Below are 15,281 nucleotides of genomic sequence, written 5' to 3'. Positions count from 1 at the left end.
GCTACTGAGCTTTTCTAATAAATACAGCATAGTGTCATTTATACTACGCGCGACAAACTTTGTCCGGTCAACATTGAAATTAATAACAGACGCTAGTTTAAGCAATGAATACTCTACTAGGATTGCTACTTTAATAAAACTATAAAACTAATCGGCGATTACCAACTACAGTTTAAAAAACTCGCACGTTTCTACCTACAACGAATTTTCTTTGTAATAATAATTACCGGGAATTTAATAGTGCTTTAAGATTGTCTGTGTTTTATATTCCGTAACACGAGTTGAAATATTTGTTCGTCTTGTTACGTATAACATTAGTCACAATCCCTATTATGGCGCAATCAAATACCGCAAGTGCATTACGACATAGCTGGTAATGTTACGTCACAATTGCCATTGTCTCCGCATAAATGCCGGATTTATGATAATATAAAGCTGTTTGTTACGTCAGAACTGCACGAATAGGTAACTTACGCATACGTTAACACGAAACAAAATGTTACGCAGCCGGCGAAGTAAATAAATTCCGGATTCCCACGTCAGCCGTTTTTTGCCGGCAGTTTTAAAAAAATCCGGCCGATGCCGGCGGCATCGAAAATAGACACTTTTTACACCGCTGAGAGTTACAATAAAACAAGTTCCACTACTTACTTTTCCCCCAATTTCTTTCCCATTCACCACTTTAAGTTCCTTGAGATGCCAAACCTTTTGCTTTTTATAAGTATCGCCTTTCTCCGCTCTTTTAATCTTGCTGATGAAAACTTCGACTGGTCGTTCAGTGGTTACTGTAGGATGAAGAGTTATTGTGAAATCAGTAAAAAATACAATAAAGAAAAGCTGTATACCAGCAGGGCAATAATGATAAAATGGTGCACCTTGTGGTAATCCTTTAGCTGGTGGCCACCTAAAATTTTGGTCTCAAAATGTTCCTTAGGTCTCACCGATACCCACTGTATATTTTTTTTTTTTAAAACTTGGGCGTTCCTGTCGAAAATTAAATTTGAAAATGCCCGAAATCGTGCTGCGTCACCGTATTTTCCACGATCCACATAAATTAAACCAAGGTTGGATTATTACGTCATAGAATGCGTATTGTTAAGTTTGATTCCTACGTTAAAACAATGCGAAAAAAACAGGCTATAACGTCTTGTAACGTATGTAATATACCACTATTGTGACGTAACAAATCGTCAACCTTACGCAAATCAGACGAATTACGGTGACGCAGCATGTTTTCGCGCATTCTCAAAGTTATTTTTCGACACGAACGCCCAAGTTTTTTCAAAAAAAAGTTATACAGTGGGTATCGATGAGACCTAAGGAACATTTTGAAACCAAAATTTCAGGTGGCCACCAGCTAAAGGATTACCGCACCTTGTTACCCAAAATAGTCATGTGAGCCAGTCTGCAAAGTATGGCAGTTCCTGACGAGATCTCGCGCGTGCAAGACGGTTATTTTTCGCTCTCGCGCGTGCTATCATTAAAAATCTGCGTGCAAAGCATGTACATTTTCAAGCCACAATAGGAAATCTTACTTAATTTAATACGTATTTTTTTCTTTGTTTAATTAATTGGCGTGCGTAGGACAAATTGTGGCGTGCATAACCGAAAGTCTGTAAAAAAATCGCGCGTGCACCTGCCATACTCTGCAGTCTGGCATGTGAGCAGTGAGCTGTACGAGAATAAGGAAGTTGGTTTTACATTATTTATAAACACTATAACATGTGCACTGTCATTTTAGATAGACATGTATTAGCCCTATTTTTATGTGTATGGCCTATGACATACTGCATCAAAAGGAATCATTTTTAATTGATTGCTCAATTAATGTATTGCCCAATTTGTAACGTCACGGAAGACTGTTTATGAGTGTAAGTTTAATGAACAGCAAGCCACACAAAAAAATCCATATAGAATAGCTTAAATACACATTGTACAAATTATTCATTTTCATTCTTACCTGACGCGCATAAAATCGCTTTCTTTTTCTTTCCACCAGCCTTACCAATATGGACGACACCCAGAAGTCGTTCGTCTTGTGGGGTGAAAAGATCACGTTGTAATGCGTGTTTTATTGCTGTCATTGTTTACCTAAATTTACAATTCTAGTATTGCTTAAAATCAAAACAATAATAAAAAAATTTTGAGCGCGGATTTGCGGTCGTAATATTTGCGGCGCATGATCTAGAATGGCAAGTGACACCGGATCTTTTATAGGGGAGTGTAAGTACCGGTATGGTATGAACCAGACTTTAACAAAAAATAAATGCACGTATGTACAGTAAACTAATCCCCTTTACATACGATTGTTTATGTACGGACCCTTATCCACAAAAAGAATGAAAATTTGCATTTAATACGGAATTCGTTTATATGAGTGTTGTATTCGTAATGGCTGACAATTTGGACAGCACAGTACAGAAGAGACTACTATACTAAATAAATCTCTTGCCAAACATGCCCACAGCCCTTTTGTAACCACTGTGCTGCGATTGCGGACAAAAATTTGTGTCTTTGTAGCGAATTACGTGTTGGGTACGTAAAACAAGTTTTAAGTACAAAGACTCGTATTTGCCGTGAAAGTTTATAATAAAAAAACTTTTAATCGCTGTATTTGGCATTGAAAGGGTTTAAAAAGGTAAGTCTGTTTTTTGCGGGAGGGGGGGGTAGAATATTATGTCATCACTAATGCAATAATGGTAGGTAGGTTTAAACCCTTTGGTTAAAACTGTGTGACGTGTTCAGGGTGAGAAAAGATAGGACACATTTTTATTCTATTTTCTCGTCCCATTTGATAGTATATAAAAACATTCAAAGAATTATAAAACCGTATCCTCATGACTTCCATAGACCGTTGTTATTTGTTTAAAACACGGTCAGGATATTTGGATATTATGTGCTAAAGGTGTTCCATCTTCTCCCGCCCCTAATATACAAGCAGTATATGAGGAACAACTGGTCACTAACTTACCCATAGGACATGCATGCTTTTATCATGTCCCTTGTTTGTGGTTCAATACACCGGGTGCTTTCCCACGTAACGAGAATCTGAATCCAACGAAGTGTAAAACTTTTCGGCGCGAAGGTAAAGCTATAAAGCACGCGACAGATAATGTTAGGTCTGTGACGTTGGTATTGTGTAGAAGGTAGGAGATATATTGTGACTATTGAAGATATAAGTTTGAGGCAAAATGAAGTTTAAATTAGCAATTGTAATTACAGCAGTTTTAATTCGAGGCGCTATCTACGTAATTGAAAACCGCGGTCAAATATCTAAAGCAATTCCTGCTCTTAAACCAGTGTTCACATTGATTGAACCCAATCCAGTTCGCCAAAGGTAAGTGAAGTTTCAATACGAGTGAAATTTAAATTCCAATCTTTATAGGCGCCGATACATTACCTTTTTCTTTATTTTTGTTTATAATGGGTTGGGGTAAAATAGTTCATGTTTCATTTCATTTTATCGACCAATTTGGTAGTAAAGAAACAATGTACAGAATTATACAACCGTGATATAATTGTTAAAAACACAACAAGGGAGGGTAGAGGGAAGATGGAACACATTTTAACTGTATTTTCTCGTCCCTTTTATTAGAAAACAAGGAACACTTAAAAATATATAAAACTATATCCTATTTTAATATTCCGTGCTGAAAGTGTCCCATCTTCCCCACCCTACTATATTAAGAAATATGGGATACTATGTGCCAATGGCATCCATCTTACCCCACAACACTACATTACCTTTTTTGGGCAAATTAGGGAACCTAAAATTGTTTCGCCACCTGTAGGGTGTGAGGAACCGAAATTTGAAACTCTACCGTGGTAAATAGGCTATGGTTAGCGAGGTGCGTTTTATATTCATGGCGCAATAATTCTCAAAAGAGGAACTATAGACTCGATTATATGGGGCTGAAGGCGTTGAAAGCTGTTTATTCTGTACAGATTCGTCGAGAAACAAAGTGAGACGATTTCTAAACGAAGTACAAGCGACACAAAGGTAAAGTAATAAAGATAAAAATAATGGATCGTGTAACTGTGTTATTAAATACAAGGTTATAAAATTCATCTTAATTATAACAAAGGAATTATCGCTGTTACATCCGTATAGGTTACAAGTATTTTGTCACCAACGCCTATTAATTGCAAAAATATTGGACGTCCTACCAGATAAAGCGATTCCATATCGTATAGGATTGGTTAACTCACTTTAATTCTGACTTGTGTGGACAACAAATGTACAACGTTTATTAAAAACTTGGTCAAAGTAGATATAAGAGTGAGGGGAGATGGGACACCTTTTTATTCTATTTTCTCATCCCATTTGGTAGTAAACAAAAAACATTTAAAGAATTATAAAACCGTATCTTCACGACTCCCATAGATTGTTGTTAATTGTTTAAAACACGGTCAGGCTATTTGAATATTCTGTGCTAAATGTGTATCGTCTACTTCCCCACTCTACTATATGTATTACCACAACGCTCCCGGCCGTTATTATAAAACAGACCAAGCGATTGTAGGCACTTTACTTTGGCCGCTCTATTCATTATGTGGACAATGTACAAATACTATGGGTTGAATTCATTGTCATGTAAAGTCATATAGCCGGATACACGAGATTCTGAATAGCGGGGGAAGTTCGTGGTAAACAAACACCCACATTCAAAGCAACGCAGAACCATGGCAGCTTTTGAATTTGATGTATAGCATATTGAAACTAAAGCGACCTATACTTGTATATTGTTGCTATATATAAAGGCAATAATTAAACTAACCATTATTAACCTGCGTTTATACAGAAGACAAATATGGAAGACTCGAAGCAAGATAGTAAGAAGACAAAAGTTGAAGGTATTTTGTGTTTAATGGTTGTCTAAAATGTCGGCCATATATATTACACTAAAAACCCACTCCAAAATGAATCACCTATTAATTTACACAAGCGGGCACGGAGTGTCTAATACAGGACATTCAAGTTATAACGACTGTCATTGCCCGTTATATGTGAGGATAAATAACTTCCAATCAAATTTATTGATGTTTGCTGAATAGTAATAAAAGTATATACTTACTACATACACAAAACAAACAGTTACTAAATAGAGAGGTACACAATTAGTTATTGATTTACTGAATTAAGCAAGATGTTTGTCAAAACATGGTTCACTTTTACAGTCAATTTGTGAATTAGGAATTGTTATTCCATGTTTTTACGAGTTCCTATAACTGTAGTAGTTTTTCATTGAATAGGTAACATCATGTGTGTATTATTGGTAGCACAGAGCTTCGTTATAAAGCCTATAGTATAGTAGGGTGGGGGAAGATTGGACACATTTTCAATTATTTTTTCGTCTTATTTGGTTGTAAACAAAAATCATTTAAAGAATAATAAAAAATTATCCCCACGACTCCCATAGACCGTTGTTAATTGTTTAAAACACGATCAGGATACTTGAATATTATGTGCTAAATGTGTCCCATCTTCCCCCACCCTACTATATATCTAAATAGTAAAAAATAAGGTTGTATTATAAACTTTGTTTAACAGAAATACCAAAAGAAAAGAAGGCTGACCTGTTTGAAGACGTCTGCGGGAAAAGTGAGGAGACAGCCCCGCAAAATTTATCTCTTGATATGCTTCTGGATGGCGCCGACAAATTGACCAGTCATGGAGAGCAGAATGTCGTTACTTTTATGCAAAGATCAATGTTCTTATCAGCTGGAAGAAGTTTAAGTGGTAATCAAGGTGTAGAAGCAGAGAGAATGAATGAAAGGTTAAATGCTCTTGGTCAGGAAGTGGTCTTGTCATGTAATGGAGCAGATGGCAACGTCCTTAATGCGATAGAAAAAGTGAAAACGCTTCATATAAAACTTGTTCGGGAGGCGGAGGGTTCACTTCCAGCACCTATGCTCGGTAAGTACAGTTCTGAAGACCAGAACGAAGAGAATGAGAAGAAAAAGGTTGAAGAAATGAGAGAATTGAATGAACGACTGAACAAGGCATATTACGGCATGCTCTCTTGTGCTGCTGGGGAAGTGGAGACAATGCTTGGTTCTGCGCCTTGTCCATTCGCTCATGTAGATACCGGGCATCCAGCACTAGGTGACGCAAATCCACAGAATGCATTCAACAGTTTCTTATTGTTAGATCAAAAGAATAACGTTGAGGGGGTACGAAAATACTTCCAATGCTACGGTACACTGTTCAATGTAATCATGATGAACATAGGCCAGACTCAGTTGGTTGAAAATGCGAAAGAAGAGTCGACAAACTTTAACCTTCTTGATGTAGCTACTGATTGGAAGGCTTTTGCTCCAAATGGTTTGCAATTTAAAATTACTGAGCGATTTGTGGAAAAATTACACTTTGGTGACCAATTTGTTAAATTCCTTGATGATACAACAACCTCTCTATCCGAGGAAACAGAAGAAGCATTGGTGCAACAAGAATTACTTGCTAGAGTTAAATTTGTGTTTGGAGACACTTCTAATTTTAAGAAGAAAATTGAAACGACCACTTCCGGTTTGCAAAAATATTATAAGTCTAATGTTGGGTTACGTAGAAGTAAACTGCAACAGGACCTTGCGCAATTTGGAGTGTCCATCGCCCAAGAAAACCTTGGTTCTCCTGAGATCTTGAAGCGTTCCTTGTTTCATTCAATTCCAATGCTAATTCCACATCTTAAGATGTTAAGCGGTGACGTCGGAGAAGCTCTGACGTCATCAGCTGAGATATTGGGAGAATTTTCAAGCAAGTCGGTTCACAACTTACGCTACGCGGAGTCGCTTGTAAAAGAAGCAAAGTTAAAGCTGTATTTAAGAAGCGACGCCATATCTGTACTTAGTAAGCTCACGGCTCAACCTATTATAGACGCAATTGGTAAGCAAGGGATTTTAGATTTCTTTCAGATTGGAATTGGCTTAAAAAGAGCACTGGAAGCATTTGTGCAAGGTGATGGTGAATCTAATCCTTCAGCAATCAATGCTTACTTGGAATCACGGTTTGACTGGCATTTGCATGGGGAAATATCATTCTTTCTGCAAGATTTCGAAGGAGCACGAGAATGCTTGAAAAGGGCCTTGAAAAGTACAACGGACAATCGAAAGTTGGCGGCTAGCAATGAACTGCTGGGAAAATCGTGGGTGCATTCGCTCAAATTCAGCAGCGCAAGCCGATGGTACGAAGAGGCCGTGAAACATCGCAGACAAGTGTTGGGTAAAGACCCAACAATCCGGTTAGAGCTGGCACAGTCTCTAAGTCTTCACGCTCAATGCTTAATTGAAATTAACACAGCAGAAGCAAAATCAAGGCTTAATGACGCGGTTAAAATCTATGAGGATCTGAAAGGAACATTGCCACAAGAGTGCTTAAAGGGTTTGGCAGATATAAAAGACTCGGAAGGCTGGATGTTTTACAAGGAAGGCCACTACGAAGCCTCCCTTGCGAGTTATCAAGAATCCAGGGATCACTACGATGGCTTCTACAAGTCAGCCATCAACCATGATACAATAAAAGTCAGGAACGGGATGGCTTTATGCTACAAGAACTTGAAAAAGTAAGTACGATATGCTTACTTTAATCTAGCGCCGTTGTGCAGTACTTAGGCGCTTAATTGCATGGAACTTGTACGATGATTGGCGAATCCTTACCGATACATAGCGTGTGTATTCGTGGGCAAGACAACAAATATTGTATTTACCTGGTAAGAACGGCTGAACAGAAAAGTATAAAAACTCACTAAACCAAAACAACTTTTTCATTAGCTCGTTTTGTTACAGTTTCAAAGATGCATTGGAAACATACGAAGAGGTTTTGAAAATGAAAAGAGCATTGATAGGACGACAAGTAAGTAAAGTTTAAATCTATATCTTTTAGGCCTAATTATACGTTAATGTTTCGATATATATGACACTGATCCACAGCTTGGTTATATTTCTGGCCACGAAGGGAGAGTATATGTTTATATAAACGTGTTTGTCAAACGAAAATTAAATAAATTAAAACAGCAAAAAACGAATAGGTAACTAAACGGCAATTGTTTAAACCCGCTATGAATAAAACCAGACAAAATATACAAAGTTGAAAACACCAACATTTTTAGACACCTGACATTTATTTTTGCAAGTTACTTATTTTTATTTTTAACCACATTTTATTTACAGACTGCAGATGTGAACATAGCTTCGTACCTCCGGTTTATGGGAGATTGTAATAAGGAGCTTGGTAAGTATGAAGAAGCAGAAGCAAAATACAAGGAGTCGATTTCTGTTAGGAAATGTGCGCTGGGGTCGGATGGAGAGAAACGATGCAGTGTCGCAACAACCATGTGTAAGAAAGCATAGGAACTTGGGCAAGATATAACGCCGTGTGTGTTTGTATATAGCATTGCCAGCAGTCTGGGAGCTGGGAATAATATGTTGTTGGTATGTTGCATAGACGAAACTTCTGGGTTATAGCACTGGTATACCGCACCCTAACTGAACGAGGTGCATAAAATATGACCTCGTGGTATAAAGACTAATGTCGTTGCCCCGAAATGTTTCTCGCGGATAAATATACGTATAGTGGGGTGGGGGAAGATGGGACACCTTTAGCACAAAATATATAAATATCCTGGTCGTGATTTAAACAACGGTCTATAAAAGTCGCGAAGACAAGGGTTTATAATTTCTTGAATGTTCTTTATTTACTATCAAAGTGTACGGTAAAATAGAATGAAAAGGTGTCCTATCTTCCCCCATCCTACTATAATATAATTTCATTGCTCTATTATAAAGTAAACTGTATTAAACAGGCAAACTCTCCGATTTGTACATAAGAACAAGGGAGTGGGTACAAGCAGCCAGAACAGCCATGAAAGCGTTCAACCTCGCAAAGGGGGCATTTGTATTCAGGAATGGCCCGATTCTTATGGGCGATTCTGCCAAGCTGATGGTCAAGTCAGCGAACCGTGTAATGGAGACAAGTGATACAGGTAAACAGCGGCAAGTTAGTGTTGGAAACCTATAACGAAATCGCTTAATACAAAACAAAGTACGCGTCATTGGGCAAGTCACTTAACGGTGATTATTTGACCCAGTGGTCACTATAAGGTTCTCCAAATGGTCAGCCATTCATTTAAAAACTCCTCCGAAACATACACTCACAAAGTTACATACGTGGTAACTTATAAGCGGACACAAGATGTGTGAAACAGGACATAGGCATGGTATAGCTGTCGGGTAATCCTTTAGCTGGTGGCCACCTGAAATTTTGGTTTCAAAATGTTCCTTAGGTCTCACTGGTACTCATTGTATATTTTTTTTTTGAAAAAACTCGGGCGTTCGTGTCCAAAATTAACTTTTGAAAGTGCGCGAAATCGTGCTGCGTCACCGTATTTTCCACATCAGCCGTTATGAATTAAACCAAGGTTGGATTATTACGTCATAGAATGCGTATTGTTACGTTTGATTCCTACGTTAAAACAGTGGGGAAAAACAAGGCTATACCGTCTTATAACGTATGTAATATACCACTATTGTGACGTAACAGACCGCGATTGTGACGTAATAAATCGTTAACCTTACGCAAATCAGACGAATTACGGTGACACAGCATGTTTTTGCGCATTTTTAAAGTTAATTTTCGACACGAACGCCCGACTTTTTTGAAAAAAAAATTAGACAGCAGGTATCAGTGAGGGCTATAGAACATTTTGAAACCAAAATTTCAGGTGGCCACCAGCTAAAGGATTACCTAGCTGTTGTTGGCCGTCACGCGAGGATATACGTTACGCTATTCTTATTCGTTCGTCGATAGCGCGTTTTAACCACTATATGTGGTAAACCAATTATGGTATAGTGTAGTGGTAGAAGAATTAATACTTTGAATGTTCTTTGTCTATACTACCAAATGGAACGAGAAATAGTATAAATACATGTCGCATCTATCCCCGCCCTACTATATATATGTTGGAATCATCTTGTATTTTTTGACACAGATGAGGCAGACGGTTTGGAAATGGAGGCAGTTTTAGAAATTCTCAAAGAAACGAAGATTGAGCTGGAAAAAGAAGAAGGGTTTGCGGAAGTTTTAACTCAACTTAAAGAAGCGGAGAATTCGCTTCAACAACGTTTTGCTGAACCCATGCAACAGTAAACGTTGTGGACGTTTTCGTCAAAGACTGACCACCATTTGCGGTGGTTATCAAACAATTTAAAGTCACAATATATACACATGTAGCTGTTGTACTGCCTGTGGGCGGAGTTCATTGAATGGATAAATGTTACTTATTTACCTTCGCATGGCGGGGTTTCCACAATAAATATGTAGCTTTGTCATTGACTTTTTTATGCTTTGCGTTAATAAGACTGACAATTTGGACAACCAGAAGGCCATAATACGCCTTAGACAGCATTGCATATTTTCATTAGAACAAATGCTATTGTTCTTTGAACTATAAGGGTGGGCTTTAATTATACAAAACACCTATAACCTGGTGCCGCAAAGTTAAGATTAGTTTAGTTTCGTCTCGTAGATGTATGGTGTACTATAAACTGTTAGAAATTGCTTACAGTTTTAAATCCTTTAAACGTAGGAATCTATATAACATGCTAAAATAAAGTGGGTTTACAAAGCAAAACCCTTCGACCATGGTACGTAATTAGAGTGTCTTTTAAGTTGACGGGGAATTCTATTCTATACAAAGAAAAATCCAAAACCCTATGTGGATTTAGTTTAGGAGTTACAATGAGGACCAACGCGGGAGGTATTGCCGTATATTGCACCACATTTCAGTTCACTCGAACGTGACATATGCCGACTACTCGACTAGAGTGAAAAAGGGAAACATAAAAACCTTTAGAAAAGAACGCCACTGGACTAGAACGTTATTGTGGGTGGGTGGGATAACGACAGTGTCGTGTTCCTGTTTACAGATTCAGGTTAAGGTAGATGTATGTCTCGCATATAGAAAAGAAAACGAATAGTTAGAGTATTTGTATTGCAGAAAACAAGTGTAAGTATTATATGTTAGTAGGCTTTAACGTGAATGCAATGTATTAAGAACTTTCACAGTATACTACTACGATATATGTTTTTGTTTGTGGCAAATGTATTTGTGTGAATGCTGGCAAGTTTTTAATTTAACTTGTGGCCTATCAATCACGGGCCTTTAATTGTCAAGTCGACATGCTGCGTACAAATAACCAAAAAAATGAACATTAAATACGTTGTCAATTGTGTATGATTTCTTATAATTCCCTTTTAGCAGGGTTACATAATACATACGTTTATTCTATCGCAGACAGAAAGGGAACCAACACAGTGGGCGCCCGGTCCTATTATAGAACATTGATTCTTCACGTTTTGGCGCGGTGTATGTATATGAGCATGAGTTAGTATTGCGGAGATCGTTTGTTAATATACTCGGGAAAAGGCAAACCCACGCTATTCATGACACGGGTGTCTTGATTCATACACCTCGTGCCCGCTTATTTGCTGATAGTTTACAACATTCAGTCTACTGTAGTTAAAATGTCTAACAAGCATATTATATAGCAGGGTTGGGAAAGACGGGACACCATCAGCAAATAATATCCACATATCCTGACCGTGTTTTAAACAATTAACAACGTAAGTCGTTATGATTGGGTTTTGTATTTCTTTGAATGTTCTTGGTTTAATAACAAATAGAACGAGAAAATAGAATGAAAATGTGTCCTAACTTCCCAATCTTACTATATCTAATTCGCCAATTCAAACGTCCACTATAGCTCTATCGTTTCAGTTTTAACGATCCCGTTATAAATGTACAGATTCCTCTTATAATGACGGAAGCATCACAAAACACACAACCTTCAACGTCGGCCCGAGATAATACTAACCGCAGGTTGGCTTACAAGTTAACTAGGTTATACTTTAATTATAATACGTCGCCACGACCAATTGAGTATATTATAGTTAGCCATAACGTTGCAAATGTACCCCATTTATATTTCCAGTACCTTCGTTGTTTTATATATAGTAGGGTGGGGGAGACGGGACACCTAAATATCAAGATCTTGTTTAATATATAGTGGGGTGGGGGAAGATGGGACACCTTTAGCAAATAATTTCCAAGTATCCTGATAGTGTTTTAAACAATTAACAATGGTCTATGGGAGTCGTGGGGATATAGTTTTATAAATATTTGAATGTTCTTTGTTTACAACTAAATGGGACGAGAATATACAGTTAAAATGTGTCCCATCTTTCCTCACCTTACTGTACATTAACATAACGGTCTATGGAAGTCATGAAGATACGGTTTTACGATACTTTAAATGTTCTTTGTTTACTAACAAATGGGACGCGAAAATAGAATAAAAAGATGTCTCATCTTCCACTATTCTACATGGATGCAATCGTCTTTGGCGTACACGAACAGATTTAACCAACTAATAAAATATATATCGCGTTCCTGTAGAGCCTTTTACGCAATGCGAAAATAAAGCTTATATGCTACAGTATATCTGAAACGTAAACACTGTAATGGAATACCCCCACAATTGTATGCACTTTTTGACCGATATCGGCGCCTGTAAAAAAACCTAGCGATTTGCCACTTCAAACCTTTTATTTCACAGAAATGAAACACAATCAGGAATTGAAATGGATGTTCAAACTGGAGAAACCGTTTCCAGAATTACAGCGCAAGATGTTCATATTCATAATTACCAACGATCCAATGCTGTACCAGTTATACCACCATCTCCAGGTAGTTATTCCTAAAAACAAATAAATTTGACTACCGAAACCTAAAAGGTGAAGGTGTTTGAAGATAGGAATATTAATCTCTTAAGAATAGAGGAATTCAAAAATAGAAATTACGTCACATCAACATTATTAATTTGTTTTACCCAGTTATGACACCAGAAGAAGCAATAAGAAGGGTAATGGAAAACAATAGAAATCATATTGAAGGGGCATTAGATGTGATTGACAAGCACAATGTTGATCTAAGCCAAATACCAGTAGTTCACCCTTTGATAGAAAATACTTGGTTCTTTGGTGGTGAAGCTGCATTGGCTGATGAGGAATATAATCCATCTACATTCAATCGATATGTGCAAGCAAATATTCGTTTTGATCAGCTGCTTGAACAGAGGCATGAGTTTAAAAGAATGGCCATTATTGGTTACCCTGGCTCTGGCAAAACAACCTGTTCTCGTAGACTTGCTGAGAATGGTTCACTTTATTGCTTCCATTTAAAGTTCATGGATATGAACTACACTGAGAAATTGACTCTACAACAACTGCTGATAGACAACCAACACCCTGAGTTAACTCGTGAGGTATGTGACCTCGCATTTAGGTGGATATTAGACAACCAGGAGCAATGTGTCTTCATATTTGATGGTTATGATCAAGTAAGATGGTCAATTACAAATGCACCGCCTAAATGTCGCATTACAGATAAGCTTGAAGTTTCTGTTATTGTTGGGAATTTGTTTCAGAAACGTTTCCTTCAGCATTCAATGGTGATATTCACTTCCCGGCCCCACAGCTTGGTATCTCTTCACAAAAGTGTATGGCCTGATTTAACTGTGCATTTGTGGGAGTTTTCATATGATGACATGAAAAGGTTGTTCCGTGCTTTCGCTGGACACCGTGCTGAAGATATTTGGAACACGCTTGAATCATCTGCCCCACAATTAATTGGAATATGCCACAACCCACTCATGTTGCAATACACAATCATGGCTTGTTTAAACCCCTCCAGGCATGTGGGAGACATCATCACTATTACAAGAGTATTTTCCACTGTACTAGAAAACCTTGCACATTCTGAATACTCAAAGGCAGACAACAATATCTATGAAATAAGGGACCAGCTGTCTGTTATCGCTTACAAAGCAACAAGTGAAAAGAAGGTTGTAATAAGTCATGAAGATCTCTTAACACAAGATCTGGATATCAAAAAGGTTCAAGATTTAGTGATTGTCACACCTGGATACAAAGGCATTGGAAGCAGAATATTCGAAGGCGAGTTAAAGGTTTACTTCACGCATCAGTGCACACAGGTTCATAAACTTTGGCTACCTTATTTAAAACTAACTTTTTTTTAATGTCTATGCCTGTCTTTACTTTCTTCACTATACTGTCAATAAAACATGGTTATTTAAACAGAAAACTATAATGCCTATATAATTTCGCCCACTGGTAAATAAAAACATTAATTTATATATTATATTACGCCTGGTAGCATGAGCAGCAGAATAAAAAGTTATGAATTACTGGTTTTAACAAGCTATTCCGATATATAGGAGTATTTGACAGCGTGGTACATTAAATATCACATGGGAGTTGAAGAGTTTTCTGAATTCTGTCAAAACAAACTATTTACTGGACACTGGTCAACTGTTCGCAGATTCCTCTGTGGGTTGTTGGTTGACGATCAAACAACAACTCATAGGACAGGTACACTAACTTTTACATACTATATGATAAGTAATGATATAGCAATATATATGTATAAACTATAAAAACACGGTCTTTACCTCAAACTCAATAACAGTTAAACTTTACAGGCGGTTTGTCAGTTGCAGATATTGCACGAAAACGCCAGGTATTATTGGAGAAGCTTATACCCCAAACAACAATGAACACAGACGACTTGCAAAATCCAGGTTTCATATAAATAAACAGTCCTATAGTTATATCTAGAGTTAGAGGACTCTGGTCATATCTAATCTTACCTTTAACTTGCACATAGCCAGCACTTCTAACGCAGCAGTAACGTTTCTTTATTCCAGGTCATTATCAAATTGTTAATCACAATGTTCGAGAACGATTCACTCTTTTCAAATCACAATTGGGCGACGTTCGGGAATGCAACAATGATAACGTCACAGAGCAGGCAGTTCGCGAATTTCCCGCCCACCTTATTTTCACAGGGATTCGATTCACAACTAGCGAAGCATTTGCGTTGGGGTACGTTATGAAAAAAGTCAGAAAAACTATAACACGCCTTGAGCTACATACATGTTACTTGACGTCAGACCAATTTCGCCATATTGCTGATGGAATTAAAGCTATGCCTGGATCTGTAAGTACATACAAAGCTTAGGAATGTCAAGGACCTTTTTAATACGTGTTTGAATATAATTATAGATCGAGACTTTGATTTTAATCAGCAACACGTTAGCTTTCAATGCTGTCGATGCAATTTGTGGAATTCTACCAAAAATTACAAAATACTTTAAAATGTGGGAAGCGTTTATTGACGATGACCAAGAACCTGCAGATTTGTATGGTG

General features: G+C 37.5%; 3 protein-coding genes across 13 annotated transcripts in view; 2 read left to right on the top strand and 1 right to left on the bottom strand.

Moving 5' to 3' along the window:
* LOC100184643 (exocyst complex component 1-like) overlaps positions 1-14,811 on the bottom strand; it is a 31,722-nt gene extending 16,911 nt beyond the window's left edge. For 2 of the 4 annotated variants that reach the window (XM_026835869.1, XM_026835870.1), the window contains exons 1-2: positions 1,961-2,149; positions 652-785 (exon numbers count right to left, since the gene is read on the bottom strand). In XM_026835869.1, coding sequence (XP_026691670.1) covers positions 652-785; positions 1,961-2,084 — 258 coding nt within the window. In that variant the 5' untranslated portion in view covers positions 2,085-2,149. Of the gene's footprint in view, positions 1-651; positions 786-1,960; positions 2,150-2,971; positions 3,092-14,721 lie in introns of those variants that run through there. The other 2 variants (XM_026835868.1, XM_026835871.1) reach the window with 2 other exon arrangements.
* On the top strand, positions 2,986-10,323 carry LOC100178354. 2 transcript variants are annotated; one of them, XM_026835867.1, is made up of 9 exons: positions 2,986-3,146; positions 3,223-3,337; positions 3,946-4,000; positions 4,803-4,854; positions 5,552-7,559; positions 7,783-7,849; positions 8,167-8,332; positions 8,799-8,978; positions 9,984-10,323. In XM_026835867.1, exons 4-9 carry the CDS (start codon positions 4,812-4,814, stop codon positions 10,139-10,141), a joined length of 2,622 nt encoding a protein of 873 aa, XP_026691668.1. In that variant the 5' UTR covers positions 2,986-3,146; positions 3,223-3,337; positions 3,946-4,000; positions 4,803-4,811; the 3' UTR covers positions 10,142-10,323. The 2 variants fall into 2 exon arrangements, with proteins under 2 accessions (XP_026691668.1, XP_002121269.1); XM_002121233.4 differs by having other exon boundaries at positions 3,102-3,337.
* Positions 10,478-15,281, top strand: part of LOC100175027 — a 7,323-nt gene continuing 2,519 nt past the window's right edge. Inside the window, exons 1-8 of one of the 7 annotated variants that reach the window (XM_026835882.1) lie at positions 10,478-11,617; positions 11,800-11,873; positions 12,610-12,740; positions 12,887-14,046; positions 14,290-14,443; positions 14,566-14,652; positions 14,779-15,071; positions 15,137-15,278. In XM_026835882.1, coding sequence (XP_026691683.1) covers positions 11,812-11,873; positions 12,610-12,740; positions 12,887-14,046; positions 14,290-14,443; positions 14,566-14,652; positions 14,779-15,071; positions 15,137-15,278 — 2,029 coding nt within the window. In that variant the 5' untranslated portion in view covers positions 10,478-11,617; positions 11,800-11,811. Of the gene's footprint in view, positions 11,618-11,799; positions 11,874-12,609; positions 12,741-12,886; positions 14,047-14,289; positions 14,444-14,553; positions 14,653-14,778; positions 15,072-15,136; positions 15,279-15,281 lie in introns of all 7 variants that reach the window. The other 6 variants (XM_026835879.1, XM_026835880.1, XM_002122522.5 and 3 more) reach the window with 6 other exon arrangements.

Source organism: Ciona intestinalis, chromosome 9 (assembly GCF_000224145.3).
Source record: "Ciona intestinalis chromosome 9, KH, whole genome shotgun sequence".
Taxonomy (NCBI): domain Eukaryota; kingdom Metazoa; phylum Chordata; class Ascidiacea; order Phlebobranchia; family Cionidae; genus Ciona; species Ciona intestinalis.
Note: the sequence above shows the minus strand (reverse complement) of the source record. Positions and strands in the feature narration are given on the sequence as shown.

Bases quoted from the DNA above. Each gene is read 5' to 3' on its own strand.
- LOC100178354 (XM_002121233.4), top strand. From the start codon at position 3,192: ATGAAGTTTAAATTAGCAATTGTAATTACAGCAGTTTTAATTCGAGGC. The intron at 3,338-3,945 runs GTAAGTGAAGTT...TATTCTGTACAG, and splicing joins CCCAATCCAGTTCGCCAAAG to ATTCGTCGAGAAACAAAGTG. The intron at 7,850-8,166 runs GTAAGTAAAGTT...TTTTATTTACAG, and splicing joins GAGCATTGATAGGACGACAA to ACTGCAGATGTGAACATAGC.